This window comes from Coregonus lavaretus (assembly GCF_964263955.1).
Source record: "Coregonus lavaretus genome assembly, chromosome: 8".
Classification (NCBI taxonomy): Eukaryota; Metazoa; Chordata; class Actinopteri; order Salmoniformes; family Salmonidae; genus Coregonus; species Coregonus lavaretus.
In genome coordinates, this window is record NC_139995.1 from 60,227,434 (window position 1) to 60,254,819 (window position 27,386).

The 27,386-nt window shown below is 46.0% G+C and overlaps 1 protein-coding gene across 4 annotated transcripts in view; it reads right to left on the reverse strand.

Annotated features, from left to right (window-relative positions):
- Positions 1-27,386, reverse strand: part of slmapa (sarcolemma associated protein a) — a 143,064-nt gene that overhangs the window by 77,914 nt on the left and 37,764 nt on the right. For 3 of the 4 annotated variants that reach the window (XM_084166832.1, XM_084166831.1, XM_084166830.1), the window contains exons 2-4: positions 20,681-20,828; positions 16,680-16,752; positions 4,179-4,215 (exon numbers count right to left, since the gene is read on the reverse strand). In XM_084166832.1, the coding sequence (XP_084022958.1) occupies positions 4,179-4,215; positions 16,680-16,752; positions 20,681-20,828 (258 nt within the window). Of the gene's footprint in view, positions 1-4,178; positions 4,216-9,713; positions 9,910-16,679; positions 16,753-20,680; positions 20,829-27,386 lie in introns of those variants that run through there. The other variant, XM_084166833.1, reaches the window with a different exon arrangement.

Here is a 27,386-nt window from a genome sequence, read left to right on the forward strand (position 1 = left end):
TCCTGCATTGTCTTGGCTGTGTGCTTGGGGTCGTTGTCCTGTTGGAAGGTGAACCTTCGCCCCAGACTGAGGTCCTGAGCGCTCTGGAGCAGGTTTTCATCAAGGATCTCTCTGTACTTTGCTCCGTTCATCTTTGCCTCGATCCTGACTAGTCTCCCAGTCCCTGCCGATGAAAAACATCCCCACAGTATGATGGGAGAAACTCCCCAAATACAGGTGAGCCAGGCTTGTAGCGTCATACCCAAGGAGATGCTGTAATTGCTGCCAAAGCTGCTTCAACAAATTACTGAGTAAAGGGTCTGAATACTTTTGTAAATGTGATTTCAGTTCTTTATTTTATAAATTAGCTAAAATTAAATTAAAATTAAAAAACTTTAGATTTGTCATTATGGGGTATTGTTTGTAGATTTATGAGGAAAAAAGCAATGTAATCAATTTCAGAATAAGGCTGTAACTTAACAAAATGTGGAAAAAGTCAAGGGGTCTGAATACTTTCCGAAGGCACTGTTGACAAAAGATATAAACAGACGGATCGAGTAAACAGAAAAACACAGTACCATTTTTCCAGAAACCATATTCCAAAAGCCTTCATGGATGCAAGGATGAGGATTCTTGGACATCCAATCGAGTGTAAAAAAAAAAAAAAAAACTTTAAAAAGTCTAATGTGTGGCCCTCCACAACTACCCTGGCCTCCACGGATTAAGCCCAATCGCAAGATACGTGCCTTCCGCAACTACCAACCTGGAGAGCGGAGGAGGGTTGTGGCAGGGGACAACCACCTCCAAGAGCCAGGGAGACTGTCTCATGCCAGGGGGACAACCACCTCCAAGAGCCAGGGAGCCTGTCTCATGCCAGGGGGACACCAACCTCCAAGAGCCAGGGAGACTGTCTCATGCCAGGGGGACAACCACCTCCAAGAGCCAGGGAGACGGTCTCATGCCAGGGGGACAACCACCTCCAAGAGCCAGGGAGACTGTCTCATGCCAGGGGGACGAGGCTTGATAAACAAGTTAAGGACTTCTTCCTCCCCCCAGACCTGTGCCTGGGGGGGCGGTGTGAGGAAGATGGTTAGGAGAGGACAACTCAACCCAAGGCCAGCCAATCATGCCAAATAGGTCTTTGGACTGCTCACACACACTTGATGGACACAGACTCAGTTCTTTGTGTGCACTGTGAACCAAAGCACTCTGTACTCAAATGTAGAATTTAAATCTGGTTAATAACATGAAACCTGATTCTATGACGTCTCAGTGTTCAGTCATTTAGATTAGATTGAACTACACCACCAGTACAAGAAAGCCTGTAAAGTCTGTGGCTCACAGCTATTCTCTACGGTGTCAGCACCTGATGTTCAGATAGAATGCATTGGAACGCCTTGTATTGAGATTAAGAAATGCCAACAGAGCTTTTTCAGCACACAAAAAATACATCTTTATTCTGGCTTCTGAACATAAACCACAATACAACAGTGCCTGCTATGAACACTCGTATAAAACAAAAGTGTCACAAAACATTTCAGTGTAGATACAAATATTTATGAGCAATATAAATATTTTGGAACAATATAAAACAGATGTCTGAACAACCGAACAAGTAGTTCATTTCACTGGGGTCCCAGTCATTCGGTCCATGTCCTCTTTTTGAAGTCATGCACAATCTCATGCAGCTGGTGATAGACTTCCTCTGAGTTTTGGCGAGAGTTCATCCATGAAATCAGCTATAGGTGCCAGGGCCCTGTGGAGAGGAGGAGAAGAGGGGGGACATTAGGAGAGTCTGGAGAGCAGTGTGCATGGTGAGGAGAGGAGGAGATCAGAGTAAAGGAGGAGAGTCTGAAATGGTTTGTATTTATTTACCTCTGGGACAAGCTGGTGGCTCGGTGTATGACTTTCTTCAGATTGAGATCTGTCTTCAATCATTTGCAATGCCTTTTGCGAGTGATGTGTCAAGGACTGAGTCTGCTGCTAACCTGTAGCGTCGGTGAGGAGCAAGCCAGTGGAGTAGGACTTGGGAGGGCTCAGGATAGAACTTACCAGGTCCTACATGGAGATTGTTTCCAATTCTGCACTGCAGCTCAGTGCGGGAGATGGGCGGGGGGCCAATCACCAGTCAGTACTGGGGGCAGAGGCAGTGCTGGGGGCCAATCACCAGTCAGTACTGGGGGCAGAGGCAGTGCTGGGGGCCAATCACCAGTCAGTACTTGGGGCAGAGAACAAAACCAGGTGTTGTCTCCATTCAGTGGTGTCTGTGCCTTGAAAAATAAAAATAAAGTAAAGGGCTATTTATTACACATATGCAAACCGATCAACGAACATCAAATATCATTAACCGAGACTAAAATAGACTATATAAACGGCCTGGACTAGCTACTCAACGCTGATAAAACGTTTGCAACATTTTGACTTGCTACCAAACGTTGACTTTGCTGTTATCAATGTGGGAAACTTCTGATAAAAAGTTGTAAAGATCTTTAGTTTATTTGGTTGGCTCGCTTGCTTTCTCTGGACAAGTATGCCGCTAGGCTATCTAGCCAGCCAAGTAGCTAGCACTAGCTATTGTTAGCAAAACATGGCTACTTTTTGTCGACTACAATAGAAAATACAACATACCCCATCCTTTGGTGAAGACGGCATGTTGCTTTTAATCTTCCCATGCTTCACGTGCTGAACAAGCCAGCAGCAACATTTCTGGAGTAGCCTTTCCACCGGCTGAGCCCTCTGGAGTAGCCTTTCCACCGGCTGAGCCCTCTGGAGTAGCCTTTCCACCGGCTGCAGCCCTCTGGAGTAGCCTTTCCACCGGCTGAGCCCTCTGGAGTAGCCTTTCCACCGGCTGAGCCCTCTGGAGTAGCCTTTCCACCGGCTGAGCCCTCTGGAGTAGCCTTTCCACCGGCTGAGCCCTCTGGAGTAGCCTTCCCACCGGCTGAGCCCTCTGGAGTAGCCTTTCCACCGGCTGAGCCCTCGTTTCTTTTCTTGCCTTGACGAACTTCGAGAAACCTACCCCAGTTCTTTGAACAAGTGGTTGGGTCGGACCCCAGCGTCGCCGCAATCTCCCGCCATTAATTGGATGGGTGTCCACATAAAAATAGTCTGTCCTCGGTTGCAACACTCACTACCGAGTTCCAAACTGCCTCTGGAAGCAACGTCAGCACAAGAACTGTTCGTCATGAAATGGGTTTCCATGGCACACAAGCCTCAGATCACCATGTGCAATGCCAAGCGGCGGCTGGAGTGGTGCCAAGCGTCGGCTGGAGTGGTGTAAAGCTCGCCGCCATTGGACTCTGGAGCAGTGGAAACGCGTTCTCTTTAGTGATGAATCACGCCTCACCAGATGGCAGACCGACGGACGAATATGGGATTGGCAGATGCCAGGAGAACGCTACCTGCCCGAATGCATAGTGCCAACTGTAAAGTCTGGTGCAGGAGGAATAATGGTCTGGGGTTCGGGTTTTTCATGGTTCGGGCTAGGCCCTTTAGTTCCAGTGAAGGGAAATCTTAACGCTACAGCCTACAGTTACATTCTAGACCATTCTGTGCTTCCAACTTTGTGGCATCCCCATCAAACACCTTTGGGATGAATTGGAAAGCTGACTGCGAGCCAGGCCTAATCGCCCAACATCAGTGCCGACCTCATTAATGCTCTTGTGGCTGAATGGAAGCAAGTCCCCGCAGCAATGTTCCAACATCTAGTGGAAAGCCTTCCCAGAAGAGTCGAGGCTGTTATAGCAGCAAAGGGGGGGACCAACTCCATATTAATACCCATGATTTTGGAATGAGATGTTCGATGAGCAAGTGTCCACATACTATTTGTCATGTAGTGTATGAACAAGAACTGCTCCGAACTGCTTCGGTTGCCATAACCCTAACTACTAACCCCAATTCTAAACCTAATTATAACCCTAACCCCTAAGCTTAAAATATCCCCCCCCCCCCCCCCCCCCACACACACACACACACACACACACACACACACACAGGAGAACGCATTGCAACAGGGGGCGGCAGGTAGCCTAGTGGTTAAGAGCGTTGGGCCAGTAACCGAAAGGATGCTGGTTCGAATCCCCAAGCTGACTAGGTGAAAAATCTGTTGATGTGCCCTTGAGCAAGGCACTTGCTCTTGTAAGTCGCTCTGGATAAGAGCGTCCGCTAAATGTAGAAAATGTAAAATTTTATGCAACACTTACCTTATCAACAGGAAGTGGTAAAGGTGCTTGGATGACGCTGTGGAGAGGACAGAGGTCAGGAGTCAGAGCTCAGTTCAGAGAGAGGTTAAAGGTCATTCAACAGTTTATACCATAGAGATACATCTATATATACACAGTCTGTTACAGCCCGAATTCAACATTAGATTCTCACCCATCTACACACAATATCCCATAATGACAAAGTGAAAATGCTAATGTTTGAAAATGAAATACAGAGATCTCATTTACACAAGTATTCACACCCCTTTGCTATGACACTCCAAATTGAGCTCAGGTGCATCCAATTCCCTTTGATCATACTTGAGACGTCACTACAACTTGGAGTCCAACTGTGGCCAATTCAAATGTTTAGACATCACTGTGGGCTATATACCACCCCTCCTATCTCTGTGGGCTATATACCACCCCTCATATCTCTGTGGGCAATATACCACCCCTCCTATCTCTGTGGGCTACATACCACCCCTCCCATCTCTGTGGGCTATATACCACCCCTCCTATCTCTGTGGGCTATATACCACCCCTCCCATCTCTGTGGGCTATATACCACCCCTCCTATCTCTGTGGGCAATATACCACCCCTCCTATCTCTGTGGGCTATATACCACCCCTCCCATCTCTGTGGGCAATATACCACCCCTCCTATCTCTGTGGGCAATATACCACCCCTCCTATCTCTGTGGGCAATATACCACCCCCCCTATCTCTGTGGGCTACATACCACCCCTCCTATCTCTGTGGGCTACATACCATCCCACCCTCTTCTGATCTCTATATCTTTTAACCATGCTGTGACGCTTCACTTCAGTCTTTCTAATCGCATAGAATCAACCGATTGAGAGTTGAAGATAAACGTTTTAGCTAAGAGTATTATTATATTGTTAAATGATTGACCATGTCTTCCCATATCTCCCAACAATGCTATTTATAGTGTTAATTTTAGATAAATGTTATGCCATTATAGCCATACCTGAATCTGAGACCAGAAAGAGGCTGCCTGGGGTCCAGAACAGATGGTCTAACTCCCTCAAACTACACTCTGGACCTCAAAGTCAGTTCCACTGCGTTTCACTGTTCCCCTCTAATCAGGGACTGATTTAGACCTGGGACACCAGGTGGGTGATTCCCCTCTAACCAGGGACTGATTTAGACCTGGGACACCAGGTGGGTGCAATTAAGTTTCAGGTAGAACAGAAAACCAGCAGGCTCCGGACCTCGTAGGGTCAGAGTTGAACACCCCTGGTCTAGCGATTCTGTCTCTTCACAGCAAAATCTGCAGATCTGAGATGGTTGTATGCCCCATATATTTAACATTTTGTTTGTGGCAAGACTTTTGTACAATAATTTAAGCTGAAAAGCACAAAATATTGAATCTTGCTTTGTAAACTCAGCAAAAAAAGAAACGTCCCTTTTGCAGAACCCTGTCTTTCAAAGATCATTCGTAAAAATGTATAAAGCCACACCAAGTCTCGCGGGGGAAAAAAGTAGAACCCAAAGTAGTCTAAATGAGTTGATGGAATCGATTTTCTTACGATTATTGGTCAAATTTCGGGAATTTATCAAATAGATTACCATGTATAGTTTTGTAAGACTATAACTTACCAACCACCCAGCTTTGGACTAGTTCGGTCTATTTCCATGCTATTGAGGAGCTGGCTAGTACATACCCATTGACTTTCAGGAATTTAAACGTCGGACTCTGGGTAAGTAGACAATTACACAAAATCTCAAAAGTATCCCTTTAAACAGTTTTATACAACAGTCATGAAATAGTTAATAACTATATCAATGTTGACAGTCCAATGGGAGAACAGAACAGGTAAATAGAGCAGGACGTTGTTGACCTCTGTGCTGTAGTTAATGATTGACAGAAGTCAGCACAGTGACAGCTTGGGTATTTCCAAATACAGACCGTATGACTTTCAATAGTGTTTCAATATATATATATTTTGGCCTCATGAGGGCTGCGGGGTGCGTGCTACGCCACTGCTTATAACTATGGGTTAAGCATAACTAGAAGAAATCTAAGATGCGTCAAATAAATGGGCTGGCCTTTCTGTCCGACTCCCTCCCACTACCGCAAGAACAGCTCCCAAACCCAACCACTGTCCCGCTAGCGGATATGACACAGCTCTCTGGCCTTTCTGTCCGACTCCCTCCCACTACCGCAAGAACAGCTCCCAAACCCAACCACTGTCCCGCTAGCGTTATTTCAGGCGGATATGACACAGCTCTCTTGCCAGCCATGGTCCCGGCAATGTTGCAACCCCTATAGGCAATATCAAATGCGCAAAAATAACTTAGGAGATAACACTGATTTAGACTGCTAGACATACTGTATGACACATTACATACATACATGCATACATACATACATACATACACAGTTTAAAATGGGAATAATTTGATTTGCTCTTCTTCTGTAACCAAGGACTGATGTTCCTACCTTGGACCTGTTTAACTGCCAGTATCAAAATGTCTGCCTGTGTTGAATGTTACGGTTAGAGTTGGGCTCCAGACTGGGCCGGGGACACTGATTATGTCTCTGGTGATGTTGTGACTTCCTACAGCCTCTCTGGCTGGTGTGATGTGTATCAGGTGATGTTGTGACTTCCTACAGCCTCTCTGGCTGGTGTGATGTGTATCAGGTGATGTTGTGACTTCCTACAGCCTCTCTGGCTGGTGTGATGTGTATCAGGTGGTGTTGTGACTTCCTACAGCCTCTCTGGCTGGTGTGATTGTGTATCAGGTGATGTTGTGACTTCCTACAGCCTCTCTGGCTGGTGTGATTGTGTATCAGGTGATGTTGTGACTTCCTACAGCCTCTCTGGCTGGTGTGATTGTGTATCAGGTGATGTTGTGACTTCCTACAGCCTCTCTGGCTGGTGTGATTGTGTATCAGGTGATGTTGTGACTTCCTACAGCCTCTCTGGCTGGTGTGATTGTGTATCAGGTGGTGTTGTGACTTCCTACAGCCTCTCTGGCTGGTGTGATGTGTATCAGGTGATGTTGTGACTTCCTACAGCCTCTCTGGCTGGTGTGATGTGTATCAGGTGATGTTGTGACTTCCTACAGCCTCTCTGGCTGGTGTGATTGTGTATCAGGTGATGTTGTGACTTCCTACAGCCTCTCTGGCTGGTGTGATGTGTATCAGGTGATGTTGTGACTTCCTACAGCCTCTCTGGCTGGTGTGATGTGTATCAGGTGGTGTTGTGACTTCCTACAGCCTCTCTGGCTGGTGTGATGTGTATCAGGTGATGTTGTGACTTCCTACAGCCTCTCTGGCTGGTGTGATGTGTATCAGGTGATGTTGTGACTTCCTACAGCCTCTCTGGCTGGTGTGATTGTGTATCAGGTGATGTTGTGACTTCCTACAGCCTCTCTGGCTGGTGTGATTGTGTATCAGGTGATGTTGTGACTTCCTACAGCCTCTCTGGCTGGTGTGATTGTGTATCAGGTGATGTTGTGACTTCCTACAGCCTCTCTGGCTGGTGTGATTGTGTATCAGGTGATGTTGTGACTTCCTACAGCCTCTCTGGCTGGTGTGATGTGTATCAGGTGATGTTGTGACTTCCTACAGCCTCTCTGGCTGGTGTGATTGTGTATCAGGTGATGTTGTGACTTCCTACAGCCTCTCTGGCTGGTGTGATGTGTATCAGGTGATGTTGTGACTTCCTACAGCCTCTCTGGCTGGTGTGATTGTGTATCAGGTGATGTTGTGACTTCCTACAGCCTCTCTGGCTGGTGTGATGTGTATCAGGTGATGTTGTGACTTCCTACAGCCTCTCTGGCTGGTGTGATTGTGTATCAGGTGATGTTGTGACTTCCTACAGCCTCTCTGGCTGGTGTGATTGTGTATCAGGTGATGTTGTGACTTCCTACAGCCTCTCTGGCTGGTGTGATTGTGTATCAGGTGATGTTGTGACTTCCTACAGCCTCTCTGGCTGGTGTTTAGAGAACATTGGTGCTGTCTGATTAATATATAAACGCTTTCGCAGAGAAGGCCCATTAGACATGTTCTCTGCTGTCTGTGCTGGAGGTGTCTCCCTGTTGCAACATCGGCTGCTACACATCACTGCTGATGTGGGATGTGTCTCTATAAGCTTGGCACATTTAGCCACTGGGAGTTTTGCCCATTCTTCAAGGCAAAACTGCTCGAGCTCTTTCAAGTTGAATGGGTGTAGAGCAATCTTTAAGTCATACCACAGATTCTCAATTGGATTGAGGTCTGGGCTTTGAATAGGCCATTCCAAGACATTTAAATGTTTCCCCTTAAACCACTCGAGTGTTGCTTTAGCAGTATGCTTAGGGTCATTGTTCTGCTGGAAGGTGAACCTCTGTCACGTTCGTTTAAGGACTGGTCAGACCAAGGCGCAGCGTGAAAGGCATACATGTTTATTTCACCGATAAACACACGAACAAAACAACAAACCAACGAAAGGTGAAGTCCTCAGGCTGAACACAAAACAAGCCTCTAACGCGGAACAAGATCCCACAACTAACGAGTGCCAACAGGCTGCTTAAGTATGATCCCCAATCAGAGACAACGAGCGACAGCTGCCTCTGATTGGGGATCACACCCGGCCAAACATAGAACTACACAACCTAGAATGAGAACATAGAAATACTAACATAGAATATCCACACCCTGACTCAACATACAAGAGTCCCGTGAGTCAGGGTGTGACAAGGCATCTCCCTGTTGCAACTTGTAATTAAACCTAAATGATTTATGATAGACTATATCAGCGCCTGCGCTTCTCTTTGTTTCACCTGAAAATCCCCTTTACACACCTTAACCTTTTGTGACCGTTTCACTACCTCCATGACAACCCAGAACACTCCCTCCCCATCTCCTAGATCAAATCTGGTTCATGATTTGCATAAATAAAAACGTGGTGACCGGCGAGTGGCACAAACAAATGAAGTCTCTAAAGAAAGGTTTTCTATCGTGACCCGTCACAGAATCACAACTGTAGACAATTTGATCTTCATCTCTGTATGTGGAAGCTAGTCTTCCCAGACGCTTTCACGCCGGAAATCTCTCCAACTCTACTGTAGACAGATGTTTACCTTCATGATTAACTACAAGTTAAAAAATATTTAACAGTATATCTGACAGCTATTTCCAGATGATTTCGCTCCTTTAAATCCCATCAAAAAAATAAAAAAAGGTCAAAAAGGGAAAAGATTATTGTGAAAGTTAAACAGTTGGTTGACCTTTGCATTGCATGGGCATCTCACGCTATTAAACTAGCCCTGTGCCTAGGTCCCAAAGACAAACCTACAGGCTTATTGTTATAAGAGAGTGACTCCGCTGTCGTCTCCTGCTCTACTCTACAGTCTACTACATTCTGCTGGAAAAACGCCATCAGGGCTTCCTTCCTCGTCTTTTCAGTAACACTTCTTTTTCTAAAGCTTAGCCTACAAATGCACAAAGGTATTGACTTGCACGCACTGGTTCACACGCATTGACTGACACACACAAGCACACATTGACACACGTCAGGTTACCTGATAAGCACTTGGTTTCACTCAACCTGGTCAGCTCCAACAACCATTAGTAGACAGCCTGTATTCCCTTCAGACCAGTCCGTAACGTCCCCCCTGTATCACTAGTACGTCAACATACTGGTTGATAAATGAGGAACTTCAGTTCAGCTACCTCCGTTTCCCTCACAGCCAGATAAGACAGACTTCTGTATTTTCAAACCAGCCTGTCACAATCACACCACAGAGCACTGCAGGGCCAACCTCCTCACTCACTCACTAACTGCCCCTCCCAGAAGGAAGAGTCAAAGAGCGCCCACACACGGATTGACCCTCAGGCAGTAAAATGTTGAGGAAACCAGTGATAAGGACGCATCCCTTATGGTGTCCAGAGAGAGAGAGACAGAGAGACAGAGAGACAGAGAGACAGAGAGACAGAGACACAGAGACACAGAGACACAGAGACACAGAGACACAGAGAGAGAGAGAGAGAGAGAGAGAGAGAGAGAGAGAGAGAGAGAGAGAGAGAGAGAGAGAGAGAGAGAGAGAGAGAGAGAGAGAGAGAGAGAGAGAGAGAGAGAGAGAGAGAGAGAGAGAGAGAGAGAGAGACAGAGACAGAGACAGAGACAGAGACAGAGACAGAGACAGAGAGACAGAGACAGAGACAGAGACAGAGACAGAGACAGAGACAGAGACAGAGACAGAGACAGAGACAGAGACAGAGACAGAGACAGAGACAGAGACAGAGACAGAGACAGAGACAGAGACAGAGAGAGACAGAGAGACAGAGAGACAGAGAGAGGTCGTAAAACTGGAGCAGGACAATAGCAGTTAGACCGGTGTCTGTCTGTCTGTCTGTCTGGTGGCTCCCAACACACTGCGGTTAACCTAAACCAGTATAAAACGGTTACTGTTCCGGTTATCCGTTGTCACCAGGTATAACATGGTTCTCTACAGGTGACCGACAGGACACACAGGTTGGACGACATTCCATTTCACACCACAAAACCTGTGACAGTCGAGTACAAATAGAAAGTCTGGTTGTCCTCACCATAGAAAATGAATGCACAAGCTTGCACAACAATGTCTTTTAGTCCAGACTTAAAAAGTGATGCTTCAGAACTTTTGTATAATTTCAGACAGTTTTGAAAAGTGCTCACGTGCCAAAATGGGTCCCAAATATGGTGTACAATTGTGTACTACGTCATCCATTATGTTATGTTAAGTCCTGCAAAAACTAAAATGTACATTTGTGTGCAATTCGTACAATATGTTAAAAGCCCTGACAGCTCCAGTACATACGCCACAGTGCATTCCGAAAGTATTCAAACCCCTTGACATTTTCCACATTTTGTTACGTTACAGCCTTATTCTAAAATAGATTTTTCCTCAATCTACACACAATACCCTATAATGACAAAAATAATAGTTCATTTAAAATGTTTGCAAATTTATACAAATAAAATAAATACCTTATTTACATAAGTATTCAGACCCTTTGCTATGAGACTCAAAATTGAGCTCAGGTCCATCCTGTATGTTATCATGTGTCTGTCTATGTTTGTGTTGTTTCACAGTCCCCGCTGTTTCATAAGTTGTATTTGTATCAGTTATTTTTTAAAATCTGATTCTACTGCTTGCATCAGTTACCTGATGTGGAATAGAGTTCCATGTAGTCATGGCTCTATGTAGTACTGTGCACCTCCCATAGTCTGTTCTGGACTTGGGGACTGTGAAGAGACCTCTGGTGGCATGTCTTGTGGGGTATGCATGGGTGTCCGGGCTGTGTGCTAGTCGTTTAAAAACAGACAGCTCGGTGCATTCAACATGTCAATACCTCTCACAAATACAAGTAGTGATGAAGTCAATCTCTCCTCCACTGAGCCAGGAGAAACAAAGTACAGGCTCAGTGAGCACAGCCTTGTCATTGAGAAGGGTAGACACAGGAGCGCGAGGGAGCGAAGAGCAGCGAGACAGGAGAGAGAGCGCGCGAGAGAGACGGGGGAGAGAGACGGGCGAGAGACGGGGGAGAGAGACGGGGAGAGAGACGGGGGAGAGAGACGGGGGAGGAGAGACGGGGGAGAGACGGGGGAGAGAGACGGGGGAGAGAGCGGGAGAGAGACGGGGAGAGAGCGCGCGAGAGAGACGGGGGAGAGCGAGAGAGAGACCGTGGAGAGCGAGAGAGAGACTGGAGAGCGAGAGAGAGACTGGAGAGCGAGAGAGAGACTGGAGAGCGAGAGAGAGACTGGAGAGCGAGAGAGAGACTGGAGAGCGAGAGCAAGAGACATGACTGATTGAGTGGGAAATACTGAGTGAGGGGTCACGAGACTGAAGTCTATATCATTGCTACAGCTCACAGGGACAGACATGAATAATACCATGGATCTGTGTGTGTGGGGGGGGGGGGGGTCTGTGTGCTAGAGGTCGCAGTGTGAAGTCCACACTAAGTCTGAGCTGAGTGCCAAGAGACAGAGACACAGAGACAGAGACAGAGACACAGAGAGAGAGACAGAGAGAGAGAGAGAGAGACAGAGAGACAGAGAGACAGAGAGACAGAGAGACAGAGAGACAGAGAGACAGAGAGACAGAGAGACAGAGAGACAGAGAGACAGAGAGACAGAGAGAGAGAGAGAGAGAGAGAGAGAGAGAGAGAGAGAGAGAGAGAGAGAAGGTAAGCAGCTACAGCCAGTTAGCCAGAGACGGCCGTTAGCCCTGATGATGTGTTACAGTAGTGGCTGGCTTGACTATAGTTTTTTTTTTTTTATATGCCAGCAGCACACCACCCTGCATCCTATTGGCTGGCTGGCCTCTGAAGCTAAGCAGGGTTGGTCCTGGTCGGTCCCTGGATGGGCCAATAGGAGCAGTGGCGACCAGTCAATTTAGGTTTTTTTTGTTGCCTATTTTGCGTGTTATTTTGGCATTAATACGCGTCACATATGAGTTTGCAAACAATGTTAAAAAAAAAGTATAATCTTTGAGTTAATAAAGCCGCATACAGACTTGGTCTCTTTTTTGCTTTCTTGAGTAAGGCAGCTCCAAAATGCAGGTGTTTCAGCCTAGCTCAGTGCTTTCTGTGGTGGTGGGGCAGCCAGCGGAACATACGGAGCGTAGGGGTTGGTAATGTTCTCTAGTTGTGCCGTGATTGGCTCAGTGTTCTGTCACTCATGGGGACACTACGTCACCGCTAAATCTACTGGGAGAGCTCGGAAATTCAAGACCCTTGGGTGCTGCCATGGAGTTACATTAGAAGGGCCCATCCAAGAAGGCTCAAGGTCATTGGCCACAGATAAAAATGACGTCAAATCACGTTATATCCACAGTAGTTTCCATTGGATGATCATGTCAACGTCATACTTTCAAAATCTTAGCTAGCAGTCATCATGAATCAAGTCGACAATCTACTGGCAAATCATTATTCCTTGTCATATGAAGAGAAATTATGAAGAGAAATTATAGATAAAACGTATAGATGCTCGTCGGCCATTAGACATAAACATTACACAACAAGTTGGAAATTGCAAATTCAACAATGAGTGGTTTGGAAGGAATCAGTGGCATTGCAAAGCAATCACTAGCCTGCTATTCAGTGGAATGGATGTGTGGTCCAAGTCCGGGTTTAAGGGTCTCTTGTCCAAGCTTAACATTGGCCATGCTCTCAATCCAGCTTGACTTCTGCCGCTTTCAAAACTGGAAACTCGGAAATCTCAGACTTCAGTGAGTTCAAGACAACTGGGAACTCTGGGGGGGGGGGGGGAAACGAATTCCGACTGGGAAAATACGTTTTGAATGGTCATCCAACTTGGAATTCCAAGTCGGGAACTCAGGCCTCTTTCTAGAGCTCCGACCTGAAGATCACTAACGATAATGACTTGACTGTGTTTTTTTCAGAGTTCCCAGTTGTCTTGAAAGCACCATAAATCCAGAGAATGCCAGACTTTGATGACAAAATTTGCCCACGAAGGACCGCCGCGCCACCTTCCTGTTCAAGTGAGCACAGCACAACAAGGTGATTCCAAAAATGTCTTGTATGCTGCTGCATAAATGATGTAATATGCCAGGGAGATATGTATGCTGTAGCTAAGAAAGTAATACTAAGTGTATGTTGTGTAGTAAGCTGTTAGTAACCCATGTGCCTCACTCTAATAATTTGGTCCCTTTCCACCCTCATAACGTAGTCTACTGTTCTGACTTGGTGGTGCACATGTAGCCTATAGCCTGTTTTAGAGAAATGTCATTGTCTGCTTATATGCCCCCTTTATTTATCCTAGGGTTCTGACTTGATGTACTGTAAGAACGGCCCATGTTCTGAATTCTGTCGCTGTACATTTCAAAAGTGCTGAAGAAATAGTTATGACTACGTCCGTCCCAGCTCGCTCATTAATGTCTTAATCGAAATTACGGATTGCCTCTTATCCGCTCGTCCCCTTATGCCATAGTTTGTACATCTCAATTGTCAGTAGAAACCACATTTGTTTAAGCAAGTCAGCCATATCAGCTATGTTTTTTTTAAGGCAGTAAATGAGGCTGATAGCAAGGTGTAGCAGTGGTAAGGATTCACTACATGGTGCTGAAAAGAAAGATCTGCTGTTGGGAAAGCTTTATGTAGGCCCTAACAGTTTGTGGGCACCGTTAGTCACCGTTATAGTCCAGACAAGCTAAACACCTTCGCCCGCTTTGAGGATAACACAGTGCCACTGACGAGGCCCACTACCAAGGACTGTGGCCTCTCATTCTCCATGGCCGACGTGATTAAGACATTTAAGCATGTTAACCCCCGCAAGGCTGCCGGCCGAGACAGCATCCCTAGCCGCGTCCTCAGAGCATGCGCAGACCAGCTGGCTTGTGTGTTTATGGACATATTCAATCTCTCCCTTTCCCAGTCTGCTGTTCCCACATGCTTCAAGATGGCCACCATTGTTCCTGTACCCAAGAAAGCAAAGGTACAGTTGAAGTCGGAAGTTTACATACACTTAGGTTGGAGTCATTAAAACTTGTTTTTCAACCACTCCACAAATGTCTTGTTAACAAACTATAGTTTTGGCAAGTCGGTTAGGACATCTACTTTCTGCATGACACAAGTAATTTTTCCAATAATTGTTTACAGACAGATGATTTCACTTATAATTCACTATCACAATTCCAGTGGGTCAGAAGTTTACATACACTAAGTTGACTGTGCTTTAAACAGCTTGGAAAATTCCAGAAAATGATGTCATGGCTTTAGAATATTCTGATAGGCTAATTGACATCATTTGAGTCAGTGCATCAAAGCTGGGACCGAGAGACTGAAAAACAGCTTCTATCTCAAGGCCATCAGACTGTTAAATAGCCATCACTAGCACATTAGAGGCTGCTGCTGCATATTGAAATCACTGGCCACTTTAAGAAATGGAACACTAGTCACTTTAATAATGTTTACATATCTTGCACTACTCATCTCATATGTATATACTGCATTCTATTCTATAATATTCTACTGTATCTTAGTCCATGCCGCTCTGTCATTGCTTGTCCATATATGTATATATTCTTAATTCCATTCCTTACTAGTTTTGTGTGTATTGGGTATATGTTGTGAAATTGTTAGATATTACTGCACTGTCAGAGCTAGAAGCACAAGGATTTCGCTACACCCGCTATAACATCTGCTAAACACGTGTACGTGACCAATACAATTTGATTTGATTAATGTATTGTTCAGTATTGTGATGTGTAGTTGCTTTGCTGGCATGCATCTAAAAAAAACATTTTGAGTTTGCCCCACCAAGATTTATATGCTAAAATCGGCACTGAGTAGGAGGCGCCCTATCCCAGGGACATTACCCTGTATAGGGTGCAGTCTTTCGGATGGGACGTTAAACAAGTGTCCTGACACTCTGTGGTCACTAAAGATCCCATGGCACTTATCGTAGAGGCCAGAGTGTGACTACCTGCCAACGTGGCTGGCGAATTGGACATTCTGACCTGCCAACGTGGCTGGTACCTTAGTAGCCCCCCCACTGGTACCTTAGTAGACCCCACCACTGGTACCTTAGTAGACCCCACCACTGGTACCTTAGTAGACCCCCCACTGGTACCTTAGTAGACCCCACCACTGGTACCTTAGTAGACCCCACCACTGGTACCTTAGTAGACCCCACCACTGGTACCTTAGTAGACCCCCCCACTGGTACCTTAGTAGACCCCCCACTGGTACCTTAGTAGACCCCCCACTGGTACCTTAGTAGACCCCCCACTGGTACCTTAGTAGACCCCCCACTGGTACCTTAGTAGACCCCCCACTGGTACCTTAGTAGACCCCCCACTGGTACCTTAGTAGACCCCCCACTGGTACCTTAGTAGACCCCCCACTGGTACCTTAGTAGACCCCCCACTGGTACCTTAGTAGACCCCCCACTGGTACCTTAGTAGACCCCCCACTGGTACCTTAGTAGACCCCCCACTGGTACCTTAGTAGACCCCCCACTGGTACCTTAGTAGACCCACCCCACTGGTACCTTAGTAGACCCCACCACTGGTACCTTAGTAGACCCCACCACTGGTACCTTAGTAGACCCCACCACTGGTACCTTAGTAGACCCCCCCACTGGTACCTTAGTAGACCCACCCCACTGGTACCTTAGTAGACCCACCCCACTGGTACCTTAGTAGACCCCCCCACTGGTACCTTAGTAGACCCACCCCACTGGTACCTTAGTAGACCCCCCACTGGTACCTTAGTAGACCCCCCCACTGGTACCTTAGTAGACCCCCCACTGGTACCTTAGTAGACCCACCCCACTGGTACCTTAGTAGACCCACCCCACTGGTACCTTAGTAGACCCCCCACTGGTACCTTAGTAGACCCCACCACTGGTACCTTAGTAGACCCCCCCACTGGTACCTTAGTAGACCCCCCACTGGTACCTTAGTAGACCCCCCCACTGGTCGTTTGTAACAGCAGTTTAATGGGAATGCCAGAACTATCAGCTACATATTAGTACTACTTACTCTGATCGTCGTCGAGCCTCCATGCCGTCCGGTAGAAACAGCTTGATTGTAGAAACTATGCAGCCATGAGTAACTGGAACACACGTGTTATCATGTTATTGTCAAACACCACCACAATCCTATATAAACAATGACCAACCATAAAGATCCACTGACGAGGCTCCAAAAAGGGTCATTGTTAGATGACATATTAAAAAGACAACTAAGAGAGTTTGAAGATAAAATAAAATGTAAAACTAGCATTTCTCCCAGTCTCTAAAGCAGGGTAAAGTTAAACATCTGTATAATACAGGTAGACCAATACATGGTAAGTCCAGTATAATACAGGTAGACCAATACATGGTAAGTCCAGTATAATACAGGTAGACCAATACATGGTAAGTCCAGTATAATACAGGTAGACCAATACATGGTAAGTCCAGTATAATACAGGTAGACCAATACATGGTAAGTCCAGTATAATACAGGTAGACCAATACACGTTAGGTCCAGTATAATACAGGTAGACCAATACATGGTAAGTCCAGTATAATACAGGTAGACCAATACATGGTAAGTCCAGTTGTATCATAATGCAGTAAAGTGTCCCAGCCAGAGCCCGGACTTGAACCCGATCGAACATCTCTGGAGACACCTGAAAATAGCTGTGCAGCGACGCTCCCCATCCAACCTGACAGAGCTTGAGAGGATCTGCAGAGAAGAATGGGAGAAACTCCCCAAATACAGGTGTGCCAAGCTTGTAGTGTCATACCCAAGAAGACTTGAGGCTGTAATCGCTGCCAAAGGTGCTTCAACAAAGTACTGAGTAAAGGGTTGGAATACTTATGTAAATGTGTTTATTTTTATTTTTATGTTTAATACATTTGCAAAAATGTGTAAAAGCCTGCTTTTGCTTTGTCATTATGGGGTATTGTGTGTAGATTAAATGAGGGAAAAAACAATTTAATACATTTTAGAATAAGACTAACGTAACAAAAATGTGGAGAAAGTGAAGGGGTCTGAATACTTTCCGAACGCACTGTATATCGTCTTACTTTTGAACTCTGCATTGTTGGGAAAGGGCTCGTCTGTAAGCATTTCACGGTAAGGTCTACACCTGCTGTATTGAAATTCCCACTTGGTTTACGAACGCACCACGACACTGCCTCCTTCAGTGGCAGATGCACACTTGTGACTCAAAGGGGGCGTGTCTGTAGCGCGGAAAATGTGATGTCACTGTTACAGGGTGCATTGGCCAATTCATTGAAAACCTTTGCATTGGCTTGCTATTATTAGAGTGGGTACTACCCGTTGGCTGAAATGGGTGCAAGAGGGATGTTCGTAACGTTGCTCGAGCACTTTCACGAGGTGCTGAAACCCCCTATTCTTCTCAACCACGAATATCTGCGGCTATAAATCATAGACTGTAAAAAATATAAACATAACCTAACGATCGCTCTTGTAATGTCTTTGTCCAAGGGCTGCTTGAATGCAGAGGGGAGACCATGTTTTTGTGCTACCGTCTTGCTCCAGAATAATGGGGTGAGGTCAGTGTAAACCTGTCAGATATTTGAGGTGATGGCAGCTGCATAGGCTATTGCCGTCAACATACTTTTAACTTTTTATCCACAACTCTGTCCATCGCAGCTTTAATCTACTGGGAATACAAAATGTTCCTAAACTGGACATTTAAACAGGATGGAGGACCCTCCCAATTCCGGTTGATCAACCCCATCGTACAGAACTAGTTCTCAGTTGCTCCTCACAAAAAGGACCATTTGAAATGCGGCAATTAAGATTTGAATGTTAATTACAACATGTGGCTGTATTAGTGGAAATAGGCCTGAATCGTTTTTTCAGCTCAGATTTACTCAAGAGGCATAAGCCTACAATGCAGCATAGGCAAAGTCTACAGGCCTAGTGTTTTCTATTTGGTAAATATTGTTTTATGTATTTACACGGGTTCACAGTGCGGACCGAACCGAGGTCCCCACACTGAACAGTTCAGTACCAATACATGTACCGTTACACCCCTATGGGCTAATTTCTACCATATTTGTTTAACCAGTTATTCCCTTTCAAATCAGTGAAGGGATGTGACCAAGTGCACACTTTGGGGGGGGCGGGGGGATAATAGCCTTTATGTTGTGTAGCCCTCTACGTGTACCATAGCGATGGACGTACTTCCCAGAATGCCCCATTTAGTACAATTGAGGGCTTTCAGACTATACCACAGGCTAGACCTCAGAGTAACCTCCGGTAACCGTTAGATACAAATGTAATAAACAGAGGTTTTCTTCCCAATAATGTGCTTCTCTCACTTGAACCGTTTTAAGATAGTGAATATTATGACCCCATCACTGAAAGAGAAGACTCTCAGGAACACGCGTGTGTCTTCTGTTTCCCTCTACACACGCCTCATTAGAACAGAGTGGACAAGACCAGGCACTAAATCAGACTTGGGGGGGGGGGGAGAGACAGAACATCAATGAGGATGTTCTTTTCTCCACAGAAGATCATACAAAATTATTGCCTGATTATCTTCTGACCTTCCCAATAGTTTTGTTGCGTTTTAGTCACTTCAAACCAGGGGTTGGAACTGGTTCAAGGAACAAAGCCCTCGCTGTCACTCAGAAATGTATTCCAGTGTCTGCCAGCTGAACATCTTTACCAGTGTGTGTAGGCTACCTGCCCCTCCCCCCGAAGCACGCATAGTCTGCTGTAGCTACTGACGCTAAGTCTGCTGTAGCTACTGGCGCTAAGTCTGCTGTAGCTACTGGCGCTAAGTCTGCTGTAGCTACTGGCGCTAAGTCTGCTGTAGCTACTGGCGCTAAGTCTGCTGTAGCTACTGGCGCTAAGTCTGCTGTAGCTACTGGCGCTAAGTCTGCTGTAGCTACTGGCGCTAAGTCTGCTGTAGCTACTGGCGCTAAGTCTGCTGTAGCTACTGGCGCTAAGTCTGCTGTAGCTACTGGCGTTAAAGGCGTGATTCAGAAATGAGGGAGAGAGATTTTTTAAATTAGACAACAATGGATTCACTTTTTCAATGCAAGTGTTATCAAGTTTCACATTGGATTTATTAACTACAAAAAGGTAAGACGTGTTTTTATTTAAATTCTGGTGGCCGCTCTGCACACACAAGCTTGTTAGCTAGCTTGTTAGCTAGCTCTGGTCCAGCTCTCAAACTGCAGGCGGTATTATGTGTAATGTAACGGAACTGAGAGTCATGACCAAGGGCTAGCTCTGGTCCAACGTTAGCTAAGCCAACTCAATTAAGTTCAAGGACATTCAAAGTTCCTTCACAGAAGCCTCTCCTCCGTAGGTATAATTCTGATAATGCATGTCATAACAACAAGATGCCCAGCGCCTCATGCCCAGCGCTCTCCTCACCCGCCAAATGTCAGTCGCATATTACACTACCCAATGGATACATAGCAAGCTGCTCTACCAGATGGTGAATTTAATGTAGTGCAAAATGTTTGTTTTTTTAAAGTAGATTTCAGAGGTTTAAAAATGAACGTTTTATGGGTTCGAACAGGTTCCGAACTTTATTTTGCTGGTCGGAACAGTGGAACGGAACAAAAAAAAAGATATGGGGTCTTTCCAACTCTGATGTGTACTAACCATACACATTGTTGTGTACCATATACCTTGCATTTACATTTACATTTTAGTCATTTAGCAGACGCTCTTATCCAGAGCGACTTACAGTTAGTGAATACATATATTTTTATACTGGCCCCCCGTGGGAAACGAACCCACAACCCTGGCGTTACAAACGCCATGCTCTATCAACTGAGCTACTTCCCTGCCGGCCATTCCCTCCCCTACCCTGGACGCCGCTGGGCCAATTGTGCGCCGCCCATGAGTCTCCCGGTCGCGGCCGGCTGCGACAGAGCCTGGATTCGAACCAGGATCTCTAGTGGCACAGTTAGCACTGCGATGCAGTGCCTTAGACCACTGCGCCACTCAGGAGTACGCATCATTGTTGTGTACCATATACCTGACATCATTGTTGTGTGTACCTTTGCGCGTGTTCTCTGTGACGTCGACCCCGAACTGGATGCTGTCACCAGAGAGGACCTCACAGGGGGGGCTTTCCTCGGACCCCCGGCTCAGACGCTGGCTGTTGATGAACGTCCCGTTACTGCTCTTAGTGTCCTGGAGGTAGAACTGCAGGAAACACAGAAATACACCGTTACTCTACGTCAGTCAACACCATAGTAACCCCAGCTAAATACACCGGTACTCTACGTGAGTCAACGCCATAGTAACCCCAGCTAAATACACCGGTACTCTACGTCAGTCAACACCATAGTAACCCCAGCTAAATACACCGTTACTCGACGTGAGTCAACGCCATAGTAACCCCAGCTAAATACACCGGTACTCTACGTCAGTCAACACCATAGTAACCCCAGCTAAATACACCGTTACTCGACGTGAGTCAACGCCATAGTAACCCCAGCTAAATACACCGGTACTCGACGTGAGTCAACGCCATAGTAACCCCAGCTAAATACACCGTTACTCGACGTGAGTCAACGCCATAGTAACCCCAGCTAAATACACCGGTACTCTATGGTAGTCAATACAGGAAAATACAACAGGGTATATAATAGGGGCGTAACGGAGCACATATTCGTACCAAACCATTCAGTACAGGGAACCCCAATGAATACAAAATATATACACTACCAGTCAAAAGTTTAGACACCTACTCATTCAACGGTTTTTCTTTATTTTTACTATTTTCTACATTGTAGCATAATAGTGAAGACATCAAAACTATGAAATTAAACATGGAATCATCTAGTAGCCAAAAAAGTGTTAAACAAATCAAAATATATTTTAGATTTGAGATTCTTCAAAGTAGCCACCCTTTGCCTTGATGACAGCTTTGCACACTCTTGGCATTCTCTCAGCTTCCAGGAGAACAGATGATGTAGACTAAACCAACAGGCTGTTCACACAGCTTCCAGGAGAACAGATGATGTAGACTAAACCAACAGGCTGTTCACACAGCTTCCAGGAGAACAGATGATGTAGACTAAACCAACAGGCTGTTCACACAGCTTCCAGGAGAACAGATGATGTAGACTAAACCAACAGGCTGTTCACACAGCTTCCAGGAGAACAGATGATGTAGACTAAACCAACAGGCTGTTCACACAGCTTCCAGGAGAACAGATGTAGACTAAACCAACAGGCTGTTCACACAGCTTCCAGGAGAACAGATGTAGACTAAACCAACAGCCTGTTCACACAGCTTCCAGGAGAACAGATGATGTAGACTAAACCAACAGGCTGTTCACACAGCTTCCAGGAGAACAGGGTCCTGTTCAATAGGCACCAAACCGAACAACACTGAGGCAACAAGGGATTAACTGGATTTGTCCAATAAGAAATGTTAATTTTTATTTTCTGCTGCAAAACATCTGAAAACATTTTATGTTATGTGCCCCAATGAACACAGCCCGGCCTGCTGTGGATTTAACAACATCCTCCTGACCTCCGAGGCCTCACTTCTACAAACAGCCTTCGAAACATCCATCAAAACACTGCCTAGATCACACATCTGCAATTATTCCATCAGGCAGTACACCTCCCTCCCACCCACCCACCCACCTCCGCAGTTCTCCCAATGAGCCACAGTCCCCTCCTCTCCTTCACCTCTCCTTCCTCCACCTCGTCTTCCTCCTCTCCCCCCCCCCTCCAGCTCCTCCTCTCCTAGCCAATCAGGATAGAAAATAAAACAGAGTAGCAGCAGAGTATGTGTGTGTGTGTGTGTGTGTCTGTGTGTGTGTGTGTGTGTGTGTGTGTGTGTGTGGCATCAATATGTGTATGTCGTGTGTGTGTGTGTGTGTGTGGCATCAAAATGTGTATGTTGTCTGTGTGTGTGGCATCAATATGTGTGTGTGTGTGTGTGTGTGTGTGTGTGTGTGTGTGTGTGTGTGTGTGTGTGTGTGTGTGTGTGTGTGTGTGTGAGTGTGGCATCAATATGTGTATGTTGTGTGTGTGTGTGTGAGTGTATGTCGTGTGAGTGTTGAAGTGTCAGTGTGGTATGTGTGAGTGTGCAGGTAGAGTCCAGTGAGGGTGCAGAGAGTCAGTGCAGATTTTTTAATTTTTTTAAAGGGGGTCAAAGCAAATAGTCCGGGTGGCCATTTTATTAACTGTTCCGCAGTCTTATGGCTTGGGGGTAGAAGCTGTTCAGGAGCATTTTGGTCCTAGATTTTGCGCTCCGGTACCGCTTGCCGTGTTGTAGCAGAGAGAACAGTCGATGACTTGGGTGGCCGGAGTCTGACATTTTTCTTCGGCCTTCCTCTGACACCGCCTGGTATAGAGGTCCTGGATGGCAGGGAGCTCAGCCCCAGTGATGTACCTGGACGTATGCACTACCCAATGTAGAGCCTTACGATCGGGATGCCAAGCAGTTGCCATACCAAGCCGTGATGCAGCCAGCTTGATAAAGCTGCAGCAAGATGTATTTTCAAATGCAACATCTCATGTCCAGAGATGGGTTTGGGCTTCCAGAGTAGCACCCTCTGACAACTGTTTATTCAAGGAACTATAGAGAAGTCCTTTCTTCTTCCATCAGAGACCAGAGAAAGACGGCACCACAGGGCTGCAGTCAACCTCTAGAAAACAACCTTACATGACTGCCACTGGTAGTGCTGCTCCTTCTGGTCCCCATGGTTACTGAAACGACCTCTGTCTCCACGGAAACAACTACCTGTTGCCAGTGAACAACAAGCTAGACATGTCTGTCTGCTTTCCACCCAACAGAGACTTAGACAGTACACTGCACAAGGGGCAAGGACACACACACAAACACGTCAGATTGCCTCACTGCACGACTCAACACAGCGCCAGAGAAGAGCTCAAATCAGAAGGAGTGGGGTCTGTCGCTCTGATAGAAGAATTTGTATGTGTAAAGTAATGACGAAAGTGTTTCCACCCCCCCGATACTGTATAAATGTGTAAACTGTGTTAGTGTTATAAAGACAATAAAACCACTAAACAGGGAAGATGGGTAGAAACTGTTGGAGACGAACATTCCATAGTAAGGGGGGGGGCCTAGAAACTGTTGGAGACGAACATTCCATACTAAGGGGGGGGGACCTAGAAACTGCTGAAAGAAACATTCTATACTGTGGAAAGTCACAGGCCGCCTAAAGGTGGGAGGAGCAAAGTTCCTTTGTGTGGACGCATATAAAAAGCCTGTGTGTGTTTTTAGCGCCAGAGATCTCATGAATAAAAAGACGGACCTATTGCAGAAGGGGACTTTGTTTAATTCATTATTAAACCAGAGCCTTACACCCTCTGGCAATTATTCAAAGCTTGAGTGATAGTTGAGTTCAACCATTGAGATAACAACATTCTCGTGACAGGGTCTCCGTAGGTTATCAGAGGGAGTGGGTCTGTGGGTCTGTGGGTCTCCATAGGTTATCAGAGGGAGTGGGTCTGTGGGTCTCTGTAGGTTATCAGAGGGAGTGGGTCTCCGTAGGTTATCAGAGGGAGTGGGTCTGTGGGTCTCCGTAGGTTATCAGAGGGAGTGGGTCTGTGGGTCTCCGTAGGTTATCAGAGGGAGTGGGTCTGTGGGTCTCTGTAGGTTATCAGAGGGAGTGGGTCTGTGGGTCTCCGTAGGTTATCAGAGGGAGTGGGTCTGTGGGTCTCCGTAGGTTATCAGAGGGAGTGGGTCTGTGGGTCTCCGTAGGTTATCAGAGGGAGTGGGTCTGTGGGTCTCCGTAGGTTATCAGAGGGAGTGGGTCTGTGGGTCTCCATAGGTTATCAGAGGGAGTGGGTCTGTGGGTCTCCATAGGTTATCAGAGGGAGTGGGTCTGTGGGTCTCCGTAGGTTATCAGAGGGAGTGGGTCTGTGGGTCTCCGTAGGTTATCAGAGGGAGTGGGTCTGTGGGTCTCTGTAGGTTATCAGAGGGAGTGGGTCTGTGGGTCTCTGTAGGTTATCAGAGGGAGTGGGTCTCTGTAGGTTATCAGAGGGAGTGGGTCTGTGGGTCGCCGTAGGTTATCAGAGGGAGTGGGTCTGTGGGTCTCCATAGGTTATCAGAGGGAGTGGGTCTGTGGGTCTCCGTAGGTTATCAGAGGGAGTGGGTCTGTGGGTCTCTGTAGGTTATCAGAGGGAGTGGGTCTGTGGGTCTCCGTAGGTTATCAGAGGGAGTGGGTCTGTGGGTCTCCGTAGGTTATCAGAGGGAGTGGGTCTGTGGGTCTCCGTAGGTTATCAGAGGGAGTGGGTCTGTGGGTCTCCATAGGTTATCAGAGGGAGTGGGTCTGTGGGTCTCTGTAGGTTATCAGAGGGAGTGGGTCTGTGGGTCTCTGTAGGTTATCAGTGAGCTGTCCTGCACCTATAGTGGTTCGCAGGCGCACTGCATTGCTGTGTGGTGTTGTAGTGTACTGTGTGTTATGGTGTGTTCTGAGGTAAAGTCGTGCTGTGCGGTGTTGTAGTGTACTGTGTGTTATGGTGTGTTCTGAGGTAAAGTCGTGCTGTGTTGTAGTGTACTGTGTGTTATGGTGTGTTCTGAGGTAAAGTCGTGCTGTGCGGTGTTGTAGTGTACTGTGTGTTATGGTGTGTTCTGAGGTAAAGTCGTGCTGTGCGGTGTTGTAGTGTACTGTGTGTTATGGTGTGTTCTGAGGTAAAGTCGTGCTGTGTTGTAGTGTACTGTGTGTTATGGTGTGTTCTGAGGTAAAGTCGTGCTGTGCGGTGTTGTAGTGTACTGTGTGTTATGGTGTGTTCTGAGGTAAAGTCGTGCTGTGTGGTGTTGTAGTGTACTGTGTGTTATGGTGTGTTCTGAGGTAAAGTCGTGCTGTGTGGTGTTGTAGTGTACTGTGTGTTATGGTGTGTTCTGAGGTAAAGTCGTGCTGTGTGGTGTTGTAGTGTACTGTGTGTTATGGTGTGTTCTGAGGTAATGTCGTGCTGTGTGGTGTTGTAGTGTACTGTGTGTTATGGTGTGTTCTGAGGTAAAGTCGTGCTGTGTGGTGTTGTAGTGTACTGTGTGTTATGGTGTGTTCTGAGGTAAAGTCGTGCTGTGCGGTTGTATGTGTTGTGTCAGGAACTCCCTAAAAATACTATTAGCATTCCAAAAGGGCCGCAAACTCCACATGCAGGCATTAACATTGATTGAACTTTGCTTCTCTCCCCCCCTAACAACTGCCCTAACAACTGTTACTAAGGAGGAGGATAAGGTGCCCTAACAACTGTTACTAAGGAGGAGGATAAGGTGCCCTAACAACTGTTACTAAGGAGGATAAGGTGCCCCAACAACTGTTACTAAGGAGGAGGATAAGGTGCCCCAACAACTGTTACTAAGGAGGAGAATAAGGTGCCCTAAAAGCTGTTTATACAGAGTTTATATCTGTAACAACCATATGATGACATGCCAGATCTTCTCCCATCAGTCCAATAGGAAAAATACAAACTATTAAAGGGATACTTAGGGATATTGGCAACGAAGCTAATAATCTACTTCCCCCAGAGTCAGATGAATTTGTGGATACCATTTTTATGTCTGTGAGTAGTTTGAAGGAAGTTGCTAAATAGCATAACGTGCAAGCGCTAACTAGCATTAGCGCAATGCCTGGAAGTCTATGGTAAGTGATAGCATGCTATTAGATACTATAGACTTCGTCACGAAACAACCTCTAACTTCCTTCATACTGGATGCAGAGACATAAACATGGTATCCACGAGTTCATCTGACTCTGGGTGAAGTAGATAAAGTGATAATTTGGTCTCTCATTACCACATTGTGAAGTGTTACAGGGTTTCATTGCCAGACACTGCACAATCACAAGCAGACAGAATGTGCATCCCAAATGAAACCCTATAATGTGACCTACTACCCTACAGGCCCTCGTCAAAAGTAGTGCACTATATAGGGAACAAGTTGCCATTTGGGACACAAACAGATAAATGTTTCCAATTAAAAACAGAGGGGGAAAATATTTTGGGTTAAAATTAGGTCTGACCCCATTTAGACGACTGGTTGATTGCTGGTCGATAGGCACAGTCCATCACTCTAAGACAGGCATCGGCAATGTAAGGCTACGAGAGTGTTTGCCTTGGCACGCCAAGCAATTTTATAAAAATGGAGAAAGTGAAATTGCATTGGTTTCCCATAAATTGCTACTGCTTCAGACATGACACCGTTTGTGTGTTCCTTAGGTGAGTGTGTGAAGGTAATGTGTCTTGGGTTAAAATTAAAATGTTGAGTCAAGAAGGGGAGAGTGGTTTAGATGCACAAGGCGTTTCCCTCTCTTCAGAATGTGCTCCCTCACGCCAATTCGTGAACATTTGTTTGTAAAAAAAGAAAACTGAAGCGCTAAGCACAGGGAGATGAATTCACCTTTCAGCAGGACAATAACCTAAAACACAAGGCCAAATCTACACTGCAGTTGCTTACCAAGAAGACAGTGAATGTTCCTGATTGGCCGAGTTACAGTTTTGACTTAAATCTACTTGAAAATCTATGGCAAGACCTGAAAATGGTTGTCTAGCAATGATCAATAACCAATTAGACAGAGCTTGAAGAACTTTGAAAAGAATAATGGGCAAATGTTGCACAATCCAGGTGTGGAAATCTCTTAGAGACTTACCCAGAAAGACTCACAGCTGCAATGGCCGACAAAGTTGATTCTAACATGTATTGACTTCGTGGGTGGAATATTTATCTAAAATCAAGAGTAGTTTTTTTCCATGTTTTTTTTTTCATGTTTT